At 34.9% G+C, this 26,234-nt stretch overlaps 1 protein-coding gene across 1 annotated transcript in view; it reads right to left on the bottom strand.

Annotated features, from left to right (window-relative positions):
• Window positions 1–3,213: 3,213 nt before the first annotated feature.
• Window positions 3,214–26,234, bottom strand: part of LMBRD1 (LMBR1 domain containing 1) — a 133,404-nt gene continuing 110,383 nt past the window's right edge. The window contains exons 15-16 of the mRNA XM_032340379.1: window positions 3,925–4,016; window positions 3,214–3,783 (exon numbers count right to left, since the gene is read on the bottom strand). Coding sequence (XP_032196270.1) covers window positions 3,667–3,783; window positions 3,925–4,016 — 209 coding nt within the window. The 3' untranslated portion in view covers window positions 3,214–3,666. The remainder of the gene's footprint in view (window positions 3,784–3,924; window positions 4,017–26,234) is intronic.

Genomic DNA, 26,234 nt, shown 5'->3' on the forward strand with positions numbered 1-26,234 from the left:
CCTTGTTGGTGTCCTTTATAACTTTTTTATCTTTCTAACTTTAATATGCCCAGACCTTTCTTCTTTGCTCCCTCTACCAGAGAGAGTGTCTCTCAATTTCTTTCTTCATGCCTCCCCTTTACCACTCTCCTGTGAAATAAGGATATTAATACCTTCACCCCTTAGGTCTTCTTCCATCAGCTCTTTCAATCTTCCAACTTTTAACGGCTGCGTTTTTACACTGTCAAGGTTGCCGTTTATGTTCAGTGCTATAATCAATGCCCACTGTATTCTATACATTAATTCTGAAACAGTGTATTACTGTAGCTATCATTCACTGAAGAGCGAAGTAGTATACTTTGAAATATTCTTTTCCTGTATTGCTTGTTGTTTTTCCTGGAGCTCCTTTTTTCCCCTTTTCCTTTAAAAAAAAATATGCATTTTCATTTTCTTTGGTATAGTGGCACTGAGACAGAAGTCAGTTCCAGTCAGTTGCAGTCGGCTCTTTATTTTGCCAGTATCTTGCTGCATGGCTGAACAAATTAATTACTTGTTTGAAGTTTACATGGAATAAGAGGGCTTTGACCTTTTAGAAAGTCATCACTATGGATGATCTCTAAATTAGGCATTTTCAGAGGACTTCAAAGAAAATACATCCTTCATTAGTAGAGTCACAACACTTAAATGAGCTTCATAAAATACAAAGTTAAAGCCATTCCATGACTGAGAAGGAGGAAAAGAAACTTTGTTAGAGTAAAAGTAAACTTCTAAATAGGCAAGAGGCAAATGTATAGAATGTAAGAAAAGAAAACATATTTAAAAAATACAACTAGCCAAATAAAAAGCTAAAAGGTTGGTCTAACACAAATAAAAACAGAAAATATTCCTAGCCGTAGTAAAATGTATACATAGTATTCAAGACAAACATGGCAGTATTTTCAAAATACAGCAAAATAAATCTTAAAAATACACTAAATATACACTCCCCTTAATCTAATGCTTTATTATATAGGCTTAATCCATACATTCAGACTTCGAGCCTCTAACTAGCAAATTCAGCTGTCAACTGTGTGCCTTCCGTGTGCAAGGAACTATTCTAGATACCAAGGATGACAGACCCAGAGGGGTGTTTAAGGACTTACTGTCCAGAGGCAGGAGACATGAAAGCCATAAATCACAACACACTGTACAGGGTGCCATGTTAGTATAGAAAAGACCACCTAACTACCTGGAGACTTAAGGGAGGGGTACCTGAGGAGATAATGTTGAAGCTGAGATTTCAAAAATAAGGATTTTCTTAGAAAAAAGGAAGGGAAAGGTATAGGAAGAAGGAACAGTTCAACACACACAGGATACGGGAAATCCAAGCCATTTGGATAATGCAGAGATATTTTGCTCATCTAACCAGTGTGACGATGACAGAGAAGCAGGATAGTCAAATAAGAAATACACCAGGAAGGCTTTATCCACTACATAAAAAAAAAAAAAGAATTTCATTATAAAACAACTGAAAACTTTTCACAGGAAAGAAATGAAATAATCTGATTTAAATTTTCATTATCAAGGAAAGACTGAAAGAAGTCAGGACGTGGCACAAAATCCACTGAGAAAGTTCAAGAAGTATTGTGTATTAGTCTGTTAGGGCTGCCATAACAAAATACCACAGACTTGGTGGTTAAACAAGAGAGATTTATTTTTTCAAAGTTCTGGAAGCTAGTAGTCCAAGATTAAGATGCTGGCAGGGATCGATTCTCCAGAAGCTTCTCTTCTTGGCTTGCAGATGGCCTCCTCCTGTGTCCTCATGTGGTCTTTTTCTCTCTGTGTATACATCCCTGATGTCTCTTCCTCTTCCAGGAGGGCATCAGTCATATTGGATTAGGGCCTTACCAAATGGCCTCCTTTTACCTTAATTACCTCTTTAAAGACCCATCTTCAAACATAGTCATAGTTACTTGAAGTTAGGACTTCAATCTAAGAATTTTGAGAGAACACAACTCAATCTAAAACACAGTGACTGGCAATGAGAATGGAGAAGAAAGGACAAATGGAAAGATACTTAAGACGTAGAAATCAAATACTTGGTTGGTTGAGGAGCTGGGGTACCCAGGAGATAAGCAGGTCTGCCTGATTTCTGGTTTAGGCAATGAGGTATACGCTGGCACCATTTGTAAAAACAAAAACGAAACAAAACCAAAAACGATAGAGAAGGAAGAGGAGGTTTGGTATGCCCAGTAAAATGAGGAGTTCAACTTGTAATTGAAGTCATAATTTCTAGTTAACAGGTAAATTAAGCTGTGGAGTTTAGGAAAAAATAATGTACATATATTAGTAATAAGACATATAGATGGAAATCAAGGGTATAGGAGACTGTCCAGAAAGAAAATACAAAATAAAAACAGAAGGGAAGGGAATTTGGTAAATAACATTAAAGGCTGCATGAAGAAGCCAAACATGAAGGCTATGATAGTATATCTAGACAGACAATCAGAACAGAGCTAAGTGGCACAAAAATTAAGGGCAAGAAGAATTTAGGGGGAGATGGTTGCTAATTCCCAAGACTTTTGCAGAAAGTTAATGATATTTTATTTCAAAGATATGTTTTTTATGAGTTCTAATTTGTGCTTTTTATGAGTTCTGATTTGCTTATGTGAGTAAACTATAATACCATTTGTAATGATTTCTCACTCCCCAAAGTGTGTTCAAAATACCCTATTCAATATTATATAGCATTCCTTATAACTTTTGAAAAGAGTAAATCTTTAGAATGGAAAAAAATTTTTAATTAAAAAAATTTTTAAAGCCAAAATATGATGTCATATATAAGTTGGTTCTATGCCTGGTGAGGAGCCCAATATGGGGCTTGAACTCACAACCCCAAGATCAAGACCTGAACTGAGATCAAGAGCTGGATGCTTAACTGATTGAGCCACCCAAGCACCCCAATGTCACATACCTTAAACTAATCAGTCAACTAATTTTTTTCCCTGAAGATCAATTATTCTTGACAACATTCCCATTTATGTTGGAAGGCAAATTTTGAGGTTAGCTATCTACAATAATGTATATGCCTTAAATATGTCAGAGATGGTAAGATACCTAATGGATTAATATCTGAACAATACAACACATCTTGGAATGAATGCTGTGATCGTACAGCACAAAGTAGCTTGAAATCTGCTCATGAAATATATTTGAATGGCATTAATAATTTAATGTTAGAAAATAGGAAACTAATTGCATAGAGGAGTAACATTTATTTATCAGCTGTATCGTATTATACTTAGACAATCAGTTATAGACACTTTAGAATTCCACATTACTCTAGAGACCCAAATGCACAGGTACAAGTGATTTATTATGTTTTTAAGAAGTGACAAGAGGGAATATTAATTCTGGAAGATTTTTAATCAATTCAACACTATTATACACTAGAGAAAAAAAATTTCCACAAACATTCCCTCACAAAGTCCATAGTTTTATATTTACATAGAATTATTACAGCAATTTTAAATGTTAATCTATGATACAATAATGTTACTTCAGATAACATAAAAAATATAGTTTTTTTAATAGCCATGCTCCCATTTTTGACGAAGCTAGTCAGTTCATCCTAATGTTAGTTTAACACTTTAAAAAATGCATAATAGTCATTCAGTCAGCATTATAAAACCCCTAAGACAGAGGCTGTCAAACAGAATAGACTGAGGGCTCATCATCACTTATGTCTGAATCATCTTCATCTACTCCTTCAATGACTGATTTCTTCCCTTTACAACAGGATACAATTAATCCAATCAAGAATACCTGTAAATTTAAATAAGCTCCATGTTATTTCTTATATCTAAAATCATTCAGAAAGCAATGAATTTAAAATCCAATGGCACTACTGTTATACAAATGGGCAAGTAAGAATCAAATTATCCCTACGATACCTGTACTACTTACCACAAGAAAAGCCCAGTTACCAAAATAATATGCAGCACTAAAGAACCAGAACTTGTGAAGGAACAGGTATGTCCGCGTAACAGTACATTGATCTATAAGGTAAATAAAGACAACAGTGAGATAGTTTCTTTCTTGAAATGGACTATTAAAAATATATCTGTAAGATTATTAACCAAAACATACAGTCATATAGTCAATAAATTTTAAAGATAAAATTGAAATCTAGGTTTTTCTCCAAAGCCCACTTCTCCAGTGTTAGTACAGTATTAAATTACCAAATAATATGACATTTAAAAAGATGAATGCCACCAATGTAATCCTGGCTCTTTGGTATAAGAAAAATTATAGTGGATAGTTCACTTTATTTGAAATAGAAGAAGCATTTTAACCTGGAGTTCCAGACGTGTCTTAAACTAAAACAGATAAAGTTTTCCTGATGAAGGTAAGAAATAAAAATGAACAAAGTAATCAGATGTGATTATAATTAAGTTGTACTTTTCTAAGAATCCAATTCTTCGGACAGCTCAAATTTGAGACGTGTTTTGAGATTTTTTTTTTCATTTTAGTAATGCTATTGAAAAGGCTGCTGGTCCTACAGAAATACAAAATTGTTATTTACTGATACCATTTGAATTTTAGATTAGTATTTAAGCTTGAATTAAAAATAGATCATATGCCAAAAGCAATCAATCAGATACTTTTCTCTTTCAAAAAAATGCAACCCTAAAAAGACAGTGGCAGACTGGTTATTTAACATTTGTGTCAGATTTCATGCTAATTTTATCCTAATATATTATTTCCATTAGCTTACAAAGTCCTCTATATAGACATAGGTCTGAGAAATAATATCTAACGAAATATTTACTTATGCCATTCAGAAAGGTCTGGGAGAGCAGAATATAATGTATTTGACTGAAAAAATTATATATTCTGCAGCTAACAGAGGATTCTAAACTTCCAAATTTCAGAGGGCCTTTACTCATTACAGAAGAAAATCCTTATCTTACAAGGCTACCTCTTTTTCAGTCTATCAATTACAAAAATGATTACGATTTCTTCATATTTTAACCAATACTGACAATAGCAAGAAATTCCACATGCAACTAGGAGACTAATATCACATCCTATTGGTAATTAAGAAAATGTATTATTGGTTTCTAGTTTTATGAACTCTCTTTTCAGTGTCATTACATAAGTGCTATTTTCTTTTAAAACATAAAATTGAACTGGGAATTCTATAGCCCAGTTTATTACACAAGGGTTCTAATACACTTTATTTTGGGGGCTATCGCATGGTTTTCTGAAAAGTAGCCTTTAGGTTATAGTTTATGTAAATATAAGACTTGTTACATAAAGTTTTAGATATGTTATATAAATGTATAGATAATCTAAATCTTACCTGGTTTAACCCCTTCCACTATACTTCAACATTTACTTCTGAATTATTCACTACCAAATGGACAAAGCAATCTTTTTTTTTTTTTTTTTTTTTTTTTTTTTTTTTTTCCTGGCAGAGAAGCATGCAGTTTAATAGAGGCAATATCTTCCTTTCACAAGCTGGGACCACCAATCTAATGATGATCTATTGATCCCCATCCCCACAAGGGCCTCCTTCAAATTTTTGCTCTCTTTCTCAACAGAGAAGTCTAGAAGGAATATTCAAAGCTTCCTAATAAAACCCAAAAAGGTTTTAAGCAACAGTGGCTGAATAAATGTTTCTCTCTTCTGTGGTTACTAGCACCCAACATTATAGCTGGCTGCTGTGCTGGGAGCTCAGTCTAGCAGAGGAGAAACCTAGTCAGGAAAACTGTTAGTCATTTACTCCGCTCCCACAATACTTTACTCTCACCTCTATTACAGAACTTGCTTCAAAGTAATATAACTACAGCCATATCTCAGAGATAGAGTAGGTTAGGTTCCAGGCCACTTCAATAAAGTGAATATTGCACTAAAGTGAATCAAATGAACTTTTTGGCTTCCCAGTACATACAAAAGTTATGTTTACACCAAATTGTGGTCTATTATATGTGCAATAACACTATGTCTAAATAAACAATGTATATGCCTTAATTAAAAAAAAATACTTTACTGCTAAAATCTAACCATCACCTGCGCTTCCAGCAATGCATAATCACTGATTGCAGATCACCATAACAAATATAATAGTAATGAAAAAGATGAAAATTTTACAGAAATTACCAAATATGACAGAGATATGAACTGAACAAATGCTGTTTAAAATGGCTCCAACAGATTTGTTCACGCAGGGTTGCTGCAAACCTTCAATCTGTAAACAATATAGTATGTGCAAAGTGCAATAAACCCAAGTGCAAAGAAACGAGGTATGCCTCTATTCAATTTGTCACTTTCAGATAAGCCTGAGTATTCCAAAGTATGCATCAGTGTACCTGGCATTCATATTCAACATAACTGCCAAACCAAGCTAAACTTTTTAAAAAGGGTATTTTATTTAAAAATTATATTGCTAAATAATACATTTTCTAATTTAACTAAAATCTGACAAGATTCCAAGGATGTCAAAACAAGATACCTGCATATGTCTTGAAAATGAAAGTATAACTAAAATGCCCTGTATGGTGAAGGAAGAGCACAGACTGTGGTCTCCGAGAAACTTAGTGTCAAATATCATTTGGCTCCTTCTTTGCCATGTGAATGAGAAAATCTGAACTCTTCAGACTATGCATGTAAAATGGAGATACCACCATATTTCCTTATAGAGTCATTCAAAAGATGAAAAGAGATATACCAAAATCTCCATGCAGTTAATATTAATTTTTTCCCCACTTCAAGGTGTAACTGAACCCATGATAAAGAACACAGTTCTCAAGAGCTGCTCAAGTGGTCTCAAGGAAAACAACTAATATAAAGATTTTATAAGTAGTAAAGTAACAGTCGTAAACAGTAAACAGTAGTAATGCTTAGGCATCAGTATCACGACTACAGCATCTATGTTCATTATTTTTCTGTATCTATAGTCAAAGTGTCACCAGGTAGACCCCAACACCTGACCTTTACTGCCCACCCCCTTACATTCACTAATCTCTATTTTACATTTTTCCTTAAACTCTTCCTTCTGGCTTACTTCTTAACTCAGGCAAATGAAACTGGAAACCACCCCTCAGGTGACAACAACTGCCCTGAAAAGACCTCCCACTGGCCCGCACCACTCAGACCATTTGAACTAAAACCTTAACTTGTGTCTGTGCAGATGGACCAAGGAGTGACACTTGGAATGACCAGCAATCACCTTTACCTCACTGGAATACTAAAATCTCTGCCTAAAGAAGAGCCACAGCCTCATTCACATAACATCTAACATATGTATAGACATGTTTTCTTAAGGTGCATGCATAACCTTATGCTTACCTCCACACAAAGACAAGGCTTCCCTATCTAAATATTCATTCATCCTAACTCTAAACAAACAAACCCAAACAAAAGGTACCCATTCACCCCTTCTTGGGGAGTCACAGCTTTGGAAGCCATTCTTCATGATCTCCTTTTTGCCACAAATAAGTCATCTTTGTGCAACGACTCAATCTGGTGCAGTTCCTGACTCACCAAGAAGCAAACTTGCCTTGGTTCAGTTACAAATATAGATACAAATGGATTTGGTGAAATTTGAATATGTATAATTCAGTAATGTGCTATCTCCTAAGTAGTAATAAGCCTTTAAATAAACATAACCAATTTGAATGTTTCAAAAATGAAGAGAGGGATAGGCTGGGATTTATGCAAAGAATGCCTATTCACAATTACTTTAAAAACAAGAACAGTATGTTCCATGGCTTAAGTGTTACATGAGCTTCATCTTACAAGTATAAACATATTTGAAAAAAGTCATTCAACCTTCTCAGCATTTTTACAATGTTCTAAACTTAAAAAATAAAAGTTCTATTAGCCATTGCCATACTTAAAGATACTTTGGGGTCAAAAATTCACTGGATTAGAAATCTCAGGGCCAGAACAAAGATTTTAAGACAGAGGCTGAGCTAGCAGAAGCAAGTAAAATCAAATCCTTTTTCCACAGAGGTCTAATAATCCATTCAGTGACATTTTAAATTGGCTTATTATATTCACTGATTCTTTTGCCCACCACAATAAATATACCTTAAGTATTTTTCCTTATCATATTATTTTATATGTTTATCATTTTCAAAGGTTGTAGATTTGATGCAAACCTTTTTTTTTTAAATTTTTTATTTTTTATAAACATATATTTTTATCCCCAGGGGTACAGGTCTGTGAATCGCCAGGTTTACACACTTCACAGCACTCACCAAAGCACATACCCTCCCCAATGTCCATAAATCCAACCCCCTTTTCCCAACACCCCTCCCCCCAGCAACCCCCAGTTTGTTTTGTGAGATTAAAAGTCACTTATGGTTTGTCTCACTCCCAATCCCATCTTGTTTCATTGATTCTTCTCCTACCCACTTAAGCCCCCATGTTGCATCACCACTTCCTCATATCAGGGAGATCATATGATAGTTGTCTTTCTCTGCTTGACTTATTTCGCTAAGCATGATACGCTCTAGTTCCATCCATGTTGTCGCAAATGGCAAGATTTCATTTCTTTTGATGGCTGCATAGTATTCCATTGTGTATATATACCACATCTTCTTTATCCATTCATCTGTTGATGGACATCTAGGTTCTTTCCATAGTTTGGCTATTGTGGACATTGCTGCTATAAACATTCGGGTGCACTTGCCCCTTTGGATCACTAGGTTTGTATCTTTAGGGTAAATACCCTGTATGATGCAAACCTTCTAACACAAGATTGAAAGGTAGTCATTGTTAGGTATATGTCATTATGTTTATATTTATATAAAGTGGTATATGACCATAGAAGAATTCTGGTTAATAAGTGCATGCATATATTTTATATTCATGTAATGATTCCACACTGAATAAACAGAAGGGGCTTCTCTCCTCACCATCTGTCATCTTCTAGCTGTTTACCTGAATCACAGATACCTAGGAGAACTATAGATGTCTTACTGCAGTTATCTAAAAAATAATAATTAGGTATTTTGAATTGGGTTCGACCTTCAAAGTAAATTTAAATCACTGGGTGTTTCATTTAAGGATTGTGTTCTAAAACCAAAAATGTTCAGGAACTTCTGACTGTTGTTCCTCAAAAGGACATATAAAAGTTCTAGTTAAACTAGAGTACAGTTAACAATGAAAATAGGGGGGCACCTGGGTGACTCAGTGGGTTAAGCCTGTCTTCGGCTAAGGTCATGATCCCAGACTCCTGGGATCAAGCCCTGCATAGGGCTCTCTGCTCAGTGGGGAAACTGCTCCCCCCACCGCCCCCACAACTCTCCCTGCCTACCTCTCTGCCTACTTGTGAACTCTGTTTGTCAAATGAATAAATAAAATGTTAAAAAAAAAAAAAGAAAAATTAAAATAGGGATTCAGATACGACATTTTTTCCAAAAAAAAAGTACAAAAAAGGTCAAAATTAAAGGAGCCAAGAAAGGGCATCTGGAGCACATAATATAAATCAAAAGGCTTCTGAATACCGACACTACTACCCTTCCTCCATCTCTTCTCACTTATCATCAAATAGGTGAATAACATAAAGTGTAATTAAATCTGTTTTTCAGTGTAGCAGCAACCTTTGTAAATATATCGGATATACTTTTATTATATATTTGTTTCCTTTTAGATTATTTGTTATGTTATTATTGATATATGCTGATTGCCGCTAAGATAATTTTGGTTATTAACTATGATAAATCACACCTTCTACTTCAAATACATTTCTAAAAGATTTAGTGTTGATTTAAGCCACAATTAAGCCATCATCATGTTATACTTTTACCTGAAATCAACTTAGAATTAATTACACTCTATATTTATACTTTATTTATAAAACAAATCCTTATATTACATATGCATATATAAAAAAGGCCTTGGAGCAAAATCATGTATCATGGGAGAATGAACTTTAAAGCGAATATTTTGTTTGACTAGTGACAAAAAACTGGCAGAAGAATACCACCTCATTTCTCATGGTTGTCCATGATTATACTAATTTTAATTTCTGATTAGGGTCTTGATACTACTGAATATTTAAAATAGACATGTAAATCTGTATACAAACTAAGGAGGCTTGACTTTATTGTGATATGATTAGGAATTATTTATCAAATGATTTTAAGAAAGAGAATTACATGAGTGGCGTATAAGCTAGCAAAAGGGATTGAGAGTTGACAGAAGCTCACTAAGTCAAGAGACAATCCAAGAGAAAACGTGAGCTGTCAGGATAGAAAAAAAGGGTTGACTTGAATATTTTGAAAGTAAAATCCCAGTTAATCACCACTGTCAAACGGACTTATAGCACAGAAAATATATACACCTAAGAAGTTTTGATATACTCACAACACACATCCAAATTTTTAAAAAAGGGCAGAAAAAATAAAATATGTAATACAAACCAAAGTTCTATATTTATCTTAAAATTTAACAAGGAAGATATTGTTAAATCACTATTTTGTAAATTTTAATGGGGGGATGGGTAAAAGGGAAAGAACTGGTAAACATACAGAATCACAGAAATTCTAAAGGAAATAGTTTTATTAGATTTTATGAATATACAAATTATATCAGGTTAATAAAGATAGGACTTGCCAGCTACTTTACCTTAAAGATTGAGTTTTACAGCGATTATTTTTAAGAACAAATATAATTTGTGTTGAGCTCTGTTACATTTATGTAACTTTAATGTATTTCAAAGGTGCTAAAATACGTAGTGATCCAAGAAAGAATGTTCCTAATTTCATTTGTATTACTCACTGTCCACATAAGATTTATAAAAAGGAGCTACAAAGATAAGCATTAGCATATAACCTATAGAAATAATCACAAACTTATTATTAAACTCTAAATTAAAAAGATTTGCTATTTATTAGTCTTAATTGATCAAGGATAGTCAAATATAAAATAAACAGAAAACAACTGTTTTCTACTTTTTAAATTCTTTCATAAAACAATAATAGTTTAATGGGTATAGTAGAAAATATTAAAGGTCAAGATAGAAAAGTGAGATTTAGTTCTTGAGTCTGCCCCATATACCATGAGATTCTGGGGTAAGTCATTTAACTTCTAAGAGTCAGTGTCTTTGTAAGTGACAATGAGATAATATCTGCTTGTGGTATATAGTGACAGGATAAACTGATCTTTCAAGAATTAAATTTAAAGAGAAATCTACATGTGATTTTTTTTTTAATTTTTAAAGAAAAGACTGTTTTAGGAGTTAGGAGCCTTGAGCAAGAATCTCTATGTAAATGGCTGAGAAGGTTCACAAAACTACCTAGGTTGGATTTGGCATAGACTCCAGAGAACTCAGAAAGCTTACACCTAATTAACTTTCCTATTCTGTCTTAGTTGAGCTTTTATCAACACAATCAAAATGTCACCTAGACAATGAACTTTAACATCAAGAGACTTTCTGGATCTCAGGCAAAATCCCAGAAAAATGATGCTCTGGTCAATACCTAATTTTCTGGTCTGCATGGCAACCTCACTTGACAATGGACACTACATCAAGCTATCTCAGCTGGATGGTACCAGTCAATAAGATCAATGAGACCCTTTTCTTGACTACATGCCTACCTAGAAAGTATGTGACTATAAACTTGGTTTCCCATACAGATTCCTTCTCTCTGGTGAGAATTCACTAACCCTGAGCCTCTAGTTTCTTTAATAGTTATACTTCCCATGGCAAATTAATACACTTACATCTGGCTAATGTATTAGTCTCTTCTCTGTTCACTCAGTTATCTGAAGCCAAATACAGACAATGAAGACAAAGATATGGTAGCATTTGATGGGCAGACTGAAATAAAATAAAGTTATCAATTCACAAACTTATTATTTGTCAAGTAAAAGATTATAAATTTATAGTACTTAACCATGAAGAACTATTTCAGTCTGCTGCGAACAAAGCTTTTGGTTCAAGAGGACAGACTGGACACAGTCATTTGTTTCTTGTCTTTCCCAGGACCTCATTAAAGTTACAGTATAGGAATAAAGTCTGCACCAATCTCTTAACAGCAAACAGAATGGGAAGAAAGCCATCAGGTGATGGGAGATGTCAATAATAATCTGGGATATGAAAAGCCACGCTAAAAGGTCTCTAATAAAACAACTGATTTCCCTTCCATTTATTTTAAAATATAATTTAAACCCCAAGTCACAGAGTTCCCATGATGAGGCTTCCTAGAAGTTTCCGACACTTAAATACAAATTAACATAAATATGAATACATCATCAGATATATATAGAAAATATCAGCATGAAGAAGAAAGAACAAGATCAACAGAACTGTTCCAAGATAAACAGAATTGTAATTTTACTTAAAGGAAACCATTAAGATAAAGGTTTAGACCATCAGGAATTAAAGAAAATATTACATCCATAAAACAAAAACACTTAAAAGATCAGAACAAGTACTTGAGGAAAGTTAAGACTTTGTTATATGAAACAAAAAATTTAGGATATAGTTTGAAGATAAAGCTAAACACACACTCAAGAATCCAAACTAAAATGGTAGGCATAAAATATAAAATACAGATAAAACAGATGATCAGCTGAAGATACTCAGCAACTAATGAGGATGAGCTCCCCAAGAGAGGGTGGAGAAAAGAGAACTTATAAAGTTAGCTTCAAAAGAAGAATAGACTGGCATGAGATTTCTCACTAGTTAAAAATAAAAGACAGATGATGATGCATGCCTTTAAAGCTCCTGAATAAATAATAACATAATAATAAATAAAATAATTTAATAATACATACATACATAAATAATTTCTTATGTAGAATTCTAAGCACAACCAAATTACCCATCAATTATATCAGTTGAGGGCAAAATACTTTTCAGACATACAAGGTGTTTTGCGTATTTCATATAAAGCATGTCTTTTTTTTTTTTTTTAAACTCAATCAAAACTAGAGGCTTGGGGGAGGAAATCAAGAAAAAAGATATGGCTTATAGTGTATCAAAAGTCCAAAGAACAGAAATTATAACACTACAGATGAGCAGCAGAATCAGGAAACATAAGGTACATAAGGAAATCATAAGGTACTTAGAAGGTACAATGGATTTCTCCAACACATAAAGTAAGCAAGAAACTACAAGCTGATACGTATACTAATATTTTGTGATACTTTAATAACACTTTTTTAAATATAAAAAAATTAAAAACTGGCTTAATTCTGGAAACTGTTGCTCTGAGGGAGAAAGAAAAATATATATTTTCTTATCCTCAAGGAGCTTAAGTTCCTATAAAAGACAAGAACAGGGGTATCTGTGTGGCTCAGGACAGCATGCAACTTCTGATTTAGGGGTTCTGAATTTGAGCCTCATGTTGGGCATAGAGATTACTTAAGAAAATGTTTTTAAAAAGTAGAAGAGGAATAAAACAGTATAAGTGAGATAATATATATAAATGACTATAGGGACGCCTGGGTGGCTCAGTTGGTTGAGCCGCTGCCTTTGGCTCAGGTCATGATCCCAGTGTCCTGGGAATGAGTCCCACATCGGGCTCCTTGCTCAGCAGGGAGCCTGCTTCTCCCTCTGCCTCTGCCTGCCACTCTGTCTGCCTGTGCTCACTCTGACAAATAAATAAAATCTTAAAAAAACAAAAAAAACACTATAAATTAAGAGAGAGTAAGGTAATGTCATAAAAAGTAAATGTCATGAGAATTCAAAGGATAAAAAGAGACTGAACATGTGTAAAGGTTCATAAAAGAGGGTCAAGTTGGATATAAACATCAGGACTCCGAGTGATGAATATGGGTTGGGCGGCACAGAAACTAGTTGTGAAAATTTCAAGAACAAACAGCTGAAAAGCAAAGGCGGAAAAGATGACCATGTTCAGAAGATGTATGAAAAAACAGAGGTAGTCCTTCAATCCTAGACTGAATTTGTCAGAGGTACTTAAAGTTTCTAATGGAGGAATGGCATTATCAGAGTACTTTAGAACAGTGGTTTCCACAGTGTGGCTCCCAGATCAGAACCCTCAGAAAATCCTGGAGTCCCACCTCAGATTTACTGAATCAACAATCTGTCATCTGTGTTTAACATGCCTTCAAAACTCAGATCATGTGTAAGTTTAATAATCTCAGCTTCAGAACAATTAAGCTAACAGCACTGTGTAGTGTGGGTCAGAGTGGAGCACTAGTTAAAAGGTACAGCAATTCATGTGAGACATGAAGGTGATTCTGGCAACAAGCTGCATCCCTTAGCAATTGACAGGGCATGGAGAAAGAGTAAATAAAGGTAGGTGTGCTTTGAAGACTGGTGGTAGCGTAAGAAATAGTGAAGTCAGTAAGTATAGTTCAAAGGCTTTATCTATTAGTTTATACACACTTCATCAAGAACTATTCATTTTAAACATTTTAAAAAACACATTATTAAAATAAGGCATGCTCTTTATATGTTTTTCATAGGACAGGTAAGTCCTATAGAGCAACCCTTAGATAGCTAACAGGCTATTTTGAAACTTTATTTTGCTTGCTTTCTTGACCATAGGTAATACCCTAACCCCACACACCACGTGAGAACACTTGCTTTCAGCTGTGAGGGAAATCTAATGAGAAAATGTGCAATGACCAACAGTGAGACTAAGAGTTTAATAGGTTATCTTGATAGTCCTCAATTTACAAAGGCATACCAGGAACAACACAAAGTCAAACAGGCTCAAAGAAAAAAAAAAGATAATCTTAATAGCTACAAACAGATTTTAAAGACAATTATTCTAGTTATAACCTAATAAGTAGAATATAAAATATTAAGTAACATTTTCTAATTAAAACGCTAAAAAACATAGTCATCACCCTGACTCCTTTTTCTCTCCTATCCTATAGCAGATTCCTTAGCAAATCCTATTGGCTCTACCTTCAAAATACAGCAGCATCTAGTTTCATTGATACGTTCTACTTTATCTCTGGTTTCTACCTCACTGATCCCAGCTCTAATCTTGATCATTTCCCTTCTTATGTGTGGAGTTGGTTTGATTTGTTGTTGATTCTCCAGTTCTTTAAGGTGTAGAGACAGCTGGTGTATTCTGGATTTTTCAATTTTTTTGAGAGAGGCTTGGATGGCTATGTATTTCCCCCTTAGGACCGCCTTTGCTGTATCCCCTAGGTTTTGGACCAAAGTGTCTTCATTCTCATTGGTTTCCATGAATTGTTTCAGTTCTTCTTTGATCTCCTGGTTGATCCACGCATTCTTAAGCAAGGTGGCCTTTAGCTTCCAGATGTTTGAGTCCCTTCTGAACTTTTCCTTGTGATTGAGCTCCAGTTTCAAAGCATTGTGATCTGAGAATATGCAGGGAATAATCTCATTCTTTTGGAATCGGTTGAGTCCTGATTTGTGACCCAGTATGTGGTCTATTCTTGAGAAGGTTACGTGTGCACTTGAGAAGAATGAGTATTCTGTTGTTTTAGGATGGAATGTTCTGTATATATCTATGAGGTCCATCTGGTCCAATGTGTCATTCAATGCTCTTATTTCTTTACTGATTTTCTGCTTCGATGATCTGTCTATTTCTGAGAGAGGCATGTTAAGATCTCCTACGATTATTGTATTCATATCAATATGACTCTTTATCTTGATTAACAGTTTTCTTAAGTAATTGGCTGCTCCCATATTGGGAGCATAGATATTTATAGTTGTTAGATCATCTTGGTGGATAGTCCCTTTAAGGATTATGTAGTGTCCTTCTGTATCTCTGACTACAGTCTTTAGTTTAAAATCTAATTTATCTGATATGAGAATCGCTACCCCGGCCTTCTTTTGAGGCCCATTGGCATGAAAGATTCTTCTCCATCTTTTCACTTTCAGTCTGGGTGTATCTTTAGGTTCAAAATGGGTCTCTTGTAGACAACATATGGATGGGTCCTGTCGTTTTATCCAATCTGCAACCCTGTGCCTTTTTATGGGTGCATTTAGGCCACTCACATTGAGAGTGATTATTGATAGATATGTTTTTATTGACATCGAGTTACCTTTGAAGTCTTTCTTTCTGTAGATTGTCTCTATATTTCTATTCAATGCTATTCTTAGGATTTTTCCTCTTTTATAGAACCCCCCCTTAATACTTCCTGCAGTGTCGGCTTGGTGGTTGCATAGTCTTTTATTGGAAACTCTATCTCTCCATCCATTTTGAATGTCATTCTTGCTGGATAAAGTATTCTTGGCTGCATGTTCTTCTCATTCAGTGCCCTGAATGTATCTTGACAGCCCTTTCTGGCTTGCCAGGTCTCTGTGGACAGGTCTGACATAATTCTGATGGGCTTTCCTCTGTACGTAAGGAGCCTCTTCGCCCTAACGGCTTTCAAGAGATTATACCTACAATTATAATTCCTCAATTTGACTATCAGGTGTTGTGATATTTATCAAAATCAAAAGCTTCTGCAGAGCAAAGGAAACAGTCAAAAAAACAAAGAGGCAACCCACGGAATGGGAGAAGATATTTGCAAATGACAGTACAGACAAAAGGTTGATATCCAGGATCTATAATGAACTCCTCAAACTCAAAACACACAAAACAGGCAATCGTATCAAAAAATGGGCAGAAGATATGAACAGATACTTCTCCAATCAAGACATACAAATGGCTATCAGACACATGAAAAAATGTTCATCATCACTAGCCATCAGGGAGATTCAAATTAAAACCACATTGAGATATGACCTTATACCAGTTAGAATGGCCAAAATTAGCAAGACAGGAAACAACATGAGTTGGAGGGGATGTGGAGAAAGGGGAACCCTCTTACACTGTTGGTGGGAATGCAAGTTGGTGCAGCCTCTTTGGAGGACAGTGTGGAGATTCCTCAAGAAATTAAAAACAGAACTTCCCTATGACCCTGCAATTGCACTCCTGGGTATTTACCCCAAAGACACAGATGTCGTGAAAAGAAGGGCCACCTGTACCCCAATGTTTATAGCAGCAATGGCCACGGTCGCCAAAGTATTATGCTATGGAAAGAACCAAGATGTCCTTCAACAGACGAATGGATAAGGAAAATGTGGTCCATATACACTATGGAGTATTATGCTTCCATCAGAAAGGATGAATACCCAACTTTTGTAGCAACATGGATGGGACTGGAAGAGATTATGCTGAGTGAAATAAGTCAAGCAGAGAGAGTCAATTATCATATGGTTTCACTTATTTGTGGAGCATAACAAATACCATGGAGGACAAGGGGTATTAGAGAGGAGAAGGGAGTTGGGGTAAATTGGAAGGGGAGGTGAATCATGAGAGACTATGGACTCTGAAAAACTATCTGAGGGGTTTGAAGTGAAGGTGGGGTGGGAGGTTGGGGTACCAGGTGGTGGGTATTATAGAGGGCACAGATTGCATGGAGCACTGGGTGTGGTGAAAAAATAATGAATACTGTTATGCTGAAAATAAATAAATTAAAAAAAACCAAAAAACAAAAAACATCAGTATCTGACCACTTCTTGCCACCTGCATCACCACCACAAGCCCTCTGCTGATTACTGCAAAAGCTCCCTCTCAACCCATTTTTGTCCTTGGGTTTATTATGGTCTATATCTCAAGGATTGGCAAATTATAATCCAAGGGTTACATGTAGCCCATCAGCTGTTTTTGTAAGTTTTATTGGAACATGGCCACAGCCATCCAGAATGTACTGTCTATGGCAGCTTTTATACTGCAAGGGCAGAGTTGAACAGTGTGTCTCACAACACCTAAAATATTTGCTATCTTATCCTTTTTTTTAAAAGATTTTTTGAAATTTTTTATTATTTATTTAACAGAGATCACAAGTGGGTGGAGAGGTAAGTGGGGGAGAGGGGAAGCAGACTCCCTGCTGAGCAGAGAACCCACAGTGGGGCTCGATGCCAGGACTCTGAGATCATGACCCAAGCCAAACGCAGAGGCTTAACCCACTGAGCCACCCAGACACCCCTTTGCTATCTTATATCCCTTTACAGAAAAAGTATGCCAAGCCCTGGTCCATATGCAATACACTAATTAAATGATCCCATGAGTATATAATGTCATTCTTCTGCTCACAATCTTGCATCTGAAAGTAAAAGCTAAAGTCCTTACACTTGACTGTTCGTTTTTCCTCTACTTCCTCTAGCATACATCCACTCTGCACTTGCTGTTACTTCTGTTCTAAGGCAGTCTTCCCCAGATAGCTGCCTTTGCTCCTTACTTGCTGAAAGGCTTTTTGCTCAAATCACAGCTTCTTAGTAAGAATTTCCTTTCTACTCAAAATTTTAAATCATCTCTACTTCTGGCCACCACTTACTCTCCTTTAGCACTTTTTCTCCCTAATACCACTTGATATACTTATCTCCTTCTACTAAGTAAGCTTCATGGGGACAGGAATATAGGACTGTTTGGTCACTGTTAAATCACTAGCACCTAGAATAGTGCCTGACACACAGTGGACATTAATAAACACTTGTTAAATGAAAAAAACACAGGAATAATAGGTAGTAAAACTAAATGACCATATGGAATCCTAGAAATTAAGACATCTATAAATTTACCTTAGAATTTCAAGACAAATAGGACAATGATTCTCAGTTAAATATATGTCAGTATCTTCTAAAAGTATATGAACTGTAATAGCTATTAATGTTGTATTCCTCAAAAAAATCATGTAAATTTCTTTAAAAAGGCTATCAAAATTATCACTATTCTAAGAGTTGATTTATCTTGATCTTATGGACTAAATCTTTGTCTTATAGAATAAATCTAACTATGCTTAACTTTCTCATCCCAACCCCCAAATTTTCAGACTATAAAACAAAAAGACTATATACAGTTGTGTGTGTGTATGTGTTTTAAAGGCCACTGCTTGAATCCTGAATTGGATCTTCTTATTTAGTGACAAAATTCCAGAAAGTTAAAGTTAATTAGCTTCACCCAAAATACGGTAGAAGGTGTTAAATTGATAGTCCGTATTCAAATTGGCCTTCTAAATCACCACAATAAGAGTCTGGTACCATTTTATTTCAAATTATATTTATGGACCACCCAAGTGGGCACACAGCACCACAGGAGACATTAACAAATACTGTCATCACAAAACAGCAGTGTCCTTTTTTTGAACTCAGCCTTAAGGCTTACTTTCTAATGAAATCTCTTGAGCAACTTCATTTTCAGACTATTAAGACTGGCTTTCCTTAAAATGTGCATTTTATTTATAATTATATAAATCAAACATCAAATGTCAACTAGAATAGTAACTCCTTTAATAACACTGGTTTTTAAACAGAAATAAACGTCTCCTGAAAAAGGTTTTTTTCCATTTTTTTTTTCTCTCTCTCCTCTTTTTTTTTTTGGCTTACAGACCTAAGAATGGGTGAGTGGGTAAAAAATCCACTGTTAGTGATCATGTAAAGAGCACTGAGCAGTAATGCTTAGTAACCTAGCCCTCTAAATAAAATTTCCTGGAACCTTAGAAGCTCAAGTAGGAAAAAAAAAAATTCAATAACCTGGGGGAAATGTCAGTACTAAGAATTCCAGAATTAAATTTTTCAAAGTCTCAGTAACTACCCAACCTACTCCCACATTTCAATAAAAATGGGACAAAAAAGTCTTCTCTAAAACCAGTATGTACATGGTAAATGTATGCCACTATTTTATGTCATTTTTTTTATCCTTAAAAAGGCTTAACAAGGTTTTTAAATTATAGAATAAAATCTATTTATTAAAAAAGAGTAAATATTCACTTCCTGTCTTTACTCCAAATTTCATTTCCTTGAGAAAGCAGCCAGACTTCTAATGTGTTTATGTGCAACAAAAATGAGGTAATAGATACACTGTTCTACCTACCATCATACTATCATATACCATCATATAGTATATATTTTTCTATATTGAAAAATAAAACTATATCATTACATTGTATGTAATGTTATTTTAAGTATTCTCACTGATGAATAATCATCCAGTTGTTTCTTTTTGTTTGCTATTTCTATCAGTGGGACTTGGGAACTGGTTAGCTATTCAAAGGGCAAAAAAATGTGAATATGATTTCAAGACTTCCAATTGAGAAAGTAGTTGTGGGCACAGAAAAGGAATAGGACAACATCTCCCACCCCATGACATGATGGTGACAGGTGGGAAAAGTAGAAGAGGGAAGAAAAGGAGTTCAGTCTTAGACTTGAGGTTTGAGGCACTGGCAGGATATGCATTTCCATATAGGTAAACCAGCAGGCAGAAAATAAGAACAGATTTAAGATTCTGAATCTACTGATTAAATTATTAAACCTCCTTAAATTATTCAGCGTGATTAGATTTATTGTCAACTAGCAAAGCTAAATTTATTAGACTAAGTATAGTAAGGGAAAACAAGAAAGAGAAAAATAGGATATTTATAAACATTTAAGGGATTGGAATGGGCTGGACCACTTTAATCAAGGTCTTTAAAGGTGAGGAACAGGGTAGATCTGGTCTAAATCTATGATTATAAGTTTTGGATTAGTGGATATAATGAAATGAGAAGTCTTGAAGTAAGTCCTACTGAGCAACAAAGCTATTTTGGTAGTTTCATGGTCAGGAGCATTTCCTGAAGGAAGCAGATTAACTATTTTTTTCTCAGTATTATTTAATACAGGGATAGGGAAAAATTTCTGTGCCCAGAATTACTAAACATTAGCACATTATATTGTGTCAGTTTTCTACCTTTTATGAGATTAAAAATAGTTTAAAATTTATTGATGAGCATTTGGGAATAGTTTGGACTTTAGGCAGTCTATCATGTACTGTTAAAATATGATACTCTGTAGTGGACAATATGCTAGAGTTAAAAGAATAAATTTGCAAAGTTTTCAGAAAGAAAGCTTTTTTTCAGAAAGAAGGCTAGGTTGCTGACATCATCATCAGAAACCACTTTAGTTAAAAAAAAATTCACCTGTTTCAGCTCATAGCTTTCTTTTTTTTTTTTTTTTTTTTTTTTTTTTTAAAGATTTTTATTTATTTATTTGATAGACAGAGAGAGATCACAAGTAGACAGAAGGCAGGCAGAGAGAGAGGGGGAAGCAGGCTCCCCGCCGAGCAGAGAGCCCGATGTGGGGCTCGATCCCAGGACCCTGAGATCATGACCTGAGCCGAAGGCAGAGGCTTAAACCACTGAGCCACCCAGGCGCCCCACAGCTCATAGCTTTCAAAGCAAAAGCTTCACATAAGAAAATGTAAAAATTGTTCTATCATTAAAAATAGGTGATAAATTTATAGAAAAATCTTAAATTGTTTAAAGCAGTTGGATTATATTACCAAATATAGAATATAATCTTTGCACTTACTGGATTATTAAAAATATGAAAAAATTCTTCAGTAAGTTTTAAAGTACTATGTGCCTTTAGAGAAGAGGTTTAATTTTTGAAGCGTTTTTAATATGTTCTTTGTGGATATAAACTGTCCTTCTGCATAGAGCCTCAATAGGAATACATTCTGTAAACCTAGCCAAAGAATAACTCATTTTACATGACTGAATAGGTCTATAATTAAATCAAGGTTTATCTGATGCTAGAAATTTATACCAGAAGTGACAGGAAAATATGAGAGATGAATTATTTTGTAGCAGATTCAAAATTAAAAATAAACAAGAAAGATTAACTCACTTTCATAAAAAGTTATACCTTCTATTCTAAATTGCTTAGGGAATTCACTAACTTTTACGTTCAAAATGTGTTCTGTCATTTTGTAGGGCAAATACATCATGTTGAACCTGGATATAAACTTAAATTTATGGAAATTTAAGAAATTTATGGAATTTAAGAAAAATAACATTTAAGTGTAAATTTTTAACAGTATAAAAATAATGTTAAATTATATAAATAGTATAATGTTTACTACCCCCTAAACAGAGCTAGAAATGATTATCTTTAGTAGTTTCATATCTTGGCCTATACTTGGGACTATGTTTTTAAAAAAGCTGTCATTTGGTGGTGTACAGCAGGTCTCATGTGGTTCCCCCCCCCTTTTATCATTCTCTCAATATATACACACTTATGTTTTCTGAACCATACATTGTGACTTAATATTTCATCATTTTTTTAAGCAGGATATTCTCTTGCATAACTGCAGTCAGTATAGCTACTGAAGAATTTTAACATTGATACTGTATTTTTAAAACTTTACAGTTTTAAAAATACTCTGCCATTTATCCCAGTGTATTATTTCTAGAAGTTTTATCCTCTAGTATTGGATCCACTCCAGGATCATGTATTACTTTTGGTTAACATGCCTAATCCATATCAGTTTCTCAACCTCTCTGTCTTTTATGAAAATCTTGACATTTTTAAACCATACAAGCTAGTCACTTTATACCATGCTTGTCAACTGTCAATTTGGTTTTGTCTCATATTTCTTCATGATTTCAATCATGCTCTCTGTTCTTCTCAGGGTCATATCCTTAGGTGTGTCATGCACTGCCCCTCGGCGATGGTAATTTTGTTCACCTGGAACATATACTGCCCAGTTTTTCTGATGTAGAGATATGACAGTTACTACATTTCCTCTACAACTAATATTCAAGTATGGAGAACTTACTGTGGTTTTAAACTATAGTTCCCTGAAGGTGTTTAATTCCCATAACTGTATGTTCATTTCTAAATATTGTATTTGGGCCCATTATAAACCTGTCACATTTTCTTTTATTTATTCTGTTTGTTGTTCCCTGCCAATATTCTGATCTGATCTTATTCCTTTTATCATAACTTACTATTCTATAATCTGTGTTGATAATTCCAATATCTGGTCTTAGTAAGTCTCTTTTTGCTGCCTGCTATTTCTTCTAGCTTTCTTTCATGGTGCTTTGTTGCCTTGTGTGCTTAAATATTTGGCTCCAGTGTCTTCATTTGTGTTCCTTTGCAGGAATTCCTTGAGGCCGAGAATTAAGGTACATCCCTTGCTGAGCATTTTATATTTACTTGTGCCCTGTGCCCAGTCTGCCAGTCTGAGATGACAATGAAACAAATTCACTCTGGTGATGGGTATGTAGAATGCAAATCTGCAAAGAGCTGGTAGCTCTGTAGTTACAATTTCTCATGGATGCGATTCTTACCTTCCTGTTCTTGACATTAAGGCCAACTTTGCCTTCAGTTTTCTGCAAGTAATATAACTTTGCTACTTATTCACCTCAGATGGTAATATAATATTGGGGGATGGAAGGGCTCAGCTTTACAAGAGGACACATGCATCTACAAGATGACACCACTCATGTGTGCTCTACATTTGCGTGTCCAATATAATAGTAACATGTTTATTAAATAATTCACATGTGACTTCTAAGGAACTGAATTCCTAACGTTATTTTGAATTTTAATTCAAATATAAATTAAAAACTGAAGCAGTATAAAATATTTTTTCATAAAACAACTTTATTGCTTTGGTATAACTGTATTTTACTTTAATAAATTGTTTCATTTAGATGATGAAAATTTGGAGTTTGAATTATGGTGTTATTTAAGTGCAAAATATGCACCAGATTTTGAAGATTAGTATGACAAAGGATATAAATTATCTCAGTAAAATATTATGTTAGTTACATGTTGAAACAATATTTTGGATATAGTAGGTTAAATATAATGCCATTTAATAAAATCAAAGTCATCAGTTTCTCTTTTAATGGGACTGCTAAAAATGTTTAAATCATGTATATGATTCACATTGTATTTTCATTGGACAGGACTGCTCTATTATTTTCTGTTCCTTTTGCCTCAAAAGGCTGTGAAAATTGAAGCTTAACTCACTGGATTTGGTAAGTACCCTCAGAACAAAGCAGCTCAGCACTCTACTTACTACTTTGTTCTGGGTTTCTTTCCTTCACGCAGACCAATGCAGCATCAGAATCGCTTGGAGAGATTTTTTTTTTTTTAATTAATTTATTTATTTTAGAGAGAGAGAAAGAGTGCACGTGTGGAGTGGGAAGGGGGGGAGGGGAGACTGAGGTAAAGAATCTCAAGCAGATTCTCCTCTGAGCACAGAGCCCGACCCAGGGGTCCATCCCATGACCCCTGAGATCATGACCTGAGCTGAAACCAAGAGTTGGACACTTAATTGACTGAGTCACCCACGTACCACTCCTGGAGCAATTATTTACACGACTGCTAGGTTACATCCCTAGAGTTTCTGATTCAGAACGCTTAAGGTGGGGTCTAATAATTTACATTTCTAACAAGTTCCCAAGTTCCCAGATGCTGCTGGTCTAATGATGATGACTGAGAACAACTGAGATTTTTGTCTTAAGACCTTATCAGCACTTTGATACTTTCAAGAAATTTGGTACTGTACTCAGCAGTTATTTTTTCTTGATAATTATTTCAAACTCTAAGCTACTCCAGTCCCCATTCCATCTTTAACTTGCTTCGATCAGGTTTCTGCCCCACAATCCCATAAGGACTGTTCTTGTTAGTCACCCAATTAACTCCACCAAGAGTCATTTCCTGGTCCTTGTCTTACCTGATTTATCCTGACAATGCTGAACTTGACCAGAGCCCTGTGATTCTGGAAACCTGATTAAAGAAATCTCTCTACTCTGTGTGCATTTACTGCAAAGAAACCCCCTTCCCATATGACTTGGTTAAGACTCATGGATGTCGTCCCCCACATGCTTACCTTTGATAAACCAGACACAGGCTCTCTAGATTCCAAGTCTCTGCTTCAAAAAAGATTACCTCAGCTGTTTTTCCACATTGATCAATCAAAGCAAAAGGCTTATTAATTGACTTGCCCCAAATTTAAACTCCTCTCCTTCCCTAGACCCCTGAAATTTGGCTTACCCTACCCTACAGCCACTCCTGAACAACATACCTCTTCACTAACCTCAGGGAAAAACATTCTCTGATCATCCTACTCCCTAACACCTGGATCTTTCTAGGCTTATTTACTCTTCCCTACCTAGAAAACAAACCAACCAACCAAAAAAAACCCTTTTCTGCCTGATCTTGAAATAATTACAGATCTCACGGTCAGAGAGTTTTCCTTATTGTAACAGTCCCCCATTTCCTACTGTTATTTAAATATAGTTTCTTTCTCTCTCTTTTAATATGACAAATGCTAGCACTTGAAATGGTTCACTCTTCCCTTGCCTAATTTTCCGCCTACCTCACTGTTTGTCCGTTCTTAGTTCTTCGCTGGTTGCTCTTCTCTCTAACCTCTTACCATTGGATAGTCACAGAGCTCAGTCCCTGTACTTCTTCTTCATTTATACTCAGTCTACTGATGATCTCTCATCCAGTCTCACATCAAACCCTGACTAATCCAGCATAAACTTCTCCAGAACATTAGATCCAACTCAACTTCTAACTCAAGACCTCCACTTGGATTTTAAGGAATTCTCAAATAAAAATTATTCAAAACTGATCTTTATGTTCTTCTTCAATGCATGAATTAAGGAAAAAGACATCTGAAATTAAGAATACATTAACTTTGCAAAAAGACTCAAAGACCTGGCCAAAGAGCAAGCTCCTGAATGCATTTTAATATGATTTCATACTAAAAATCAAATTGATATACAACTTTGGTAATACATCCATGCTTTTAATTCATGTGCCATTAAATATATGGGATTTTTAAAGGCCATGTAGATAAGCATGACAAAAATCGCAAACCAGAACCGCATCAAGGAAAGATAACTATTTGTTAAATCTTTTCACTTAATTCTCTACTACTTTAGCTCCATACTAAAACTGCTAAAACTGCATTCTCAATGTATTTCATTCTCAGGTATTTCATTCTCTCATGGCTTCAAATGGCTATCTCCATTAAAAAAGCAGTAACAGTCTTATTTTTTAAATTTAAAGGACAGACAATGCAAATAAAACACAAAACATAGAATGTACCTATAAAAAGATATTGGGAGATGAATGGATAAAGAAGATGTGGTGTATGTGTGTGTATATATATACACACACACACACATATATATATACACACATATATGTGGTATGTGTCTATACACACCACATACACACACACACATACACACATAATGAATGGAGTATGATGCAGCCATCAGGGAAAAAAAAAAAGAAAAAAAGAAATCCTGCCATTTGCAACGGATGGAACTAGAGGGTATAATGCTAAACAAAATAAGTCAGAGAAAGACAATTTTCGTATGATCGCAATGATATGTGGAATTTAAGAAACAAGGCAGAGGACCATAGGGGAAGAGAGGAAAAAATGAAAAAAAGATGAAACCAGAGAGGGAGACAAACCATAAGAGTCTCTTAATCATAGGAAACAAACTGAGGGTTGCTGGAAAGGACAGGGGTA

Source organism: Mustela erminea, chromosome 4 (assembly GCF_009829155.1).
Source record: "Mustela erminea isolate mMusErm1 chromosome 4, mMusErm1.Pri, whole genome shotgun sequence".
In the NCBI taxonomy this organism is placed as follows: Eukaryota; Metazoa; Chordata; class Mammalia; order Carnivora; family Mustelidae; genus Mustela; species Mustela erminea.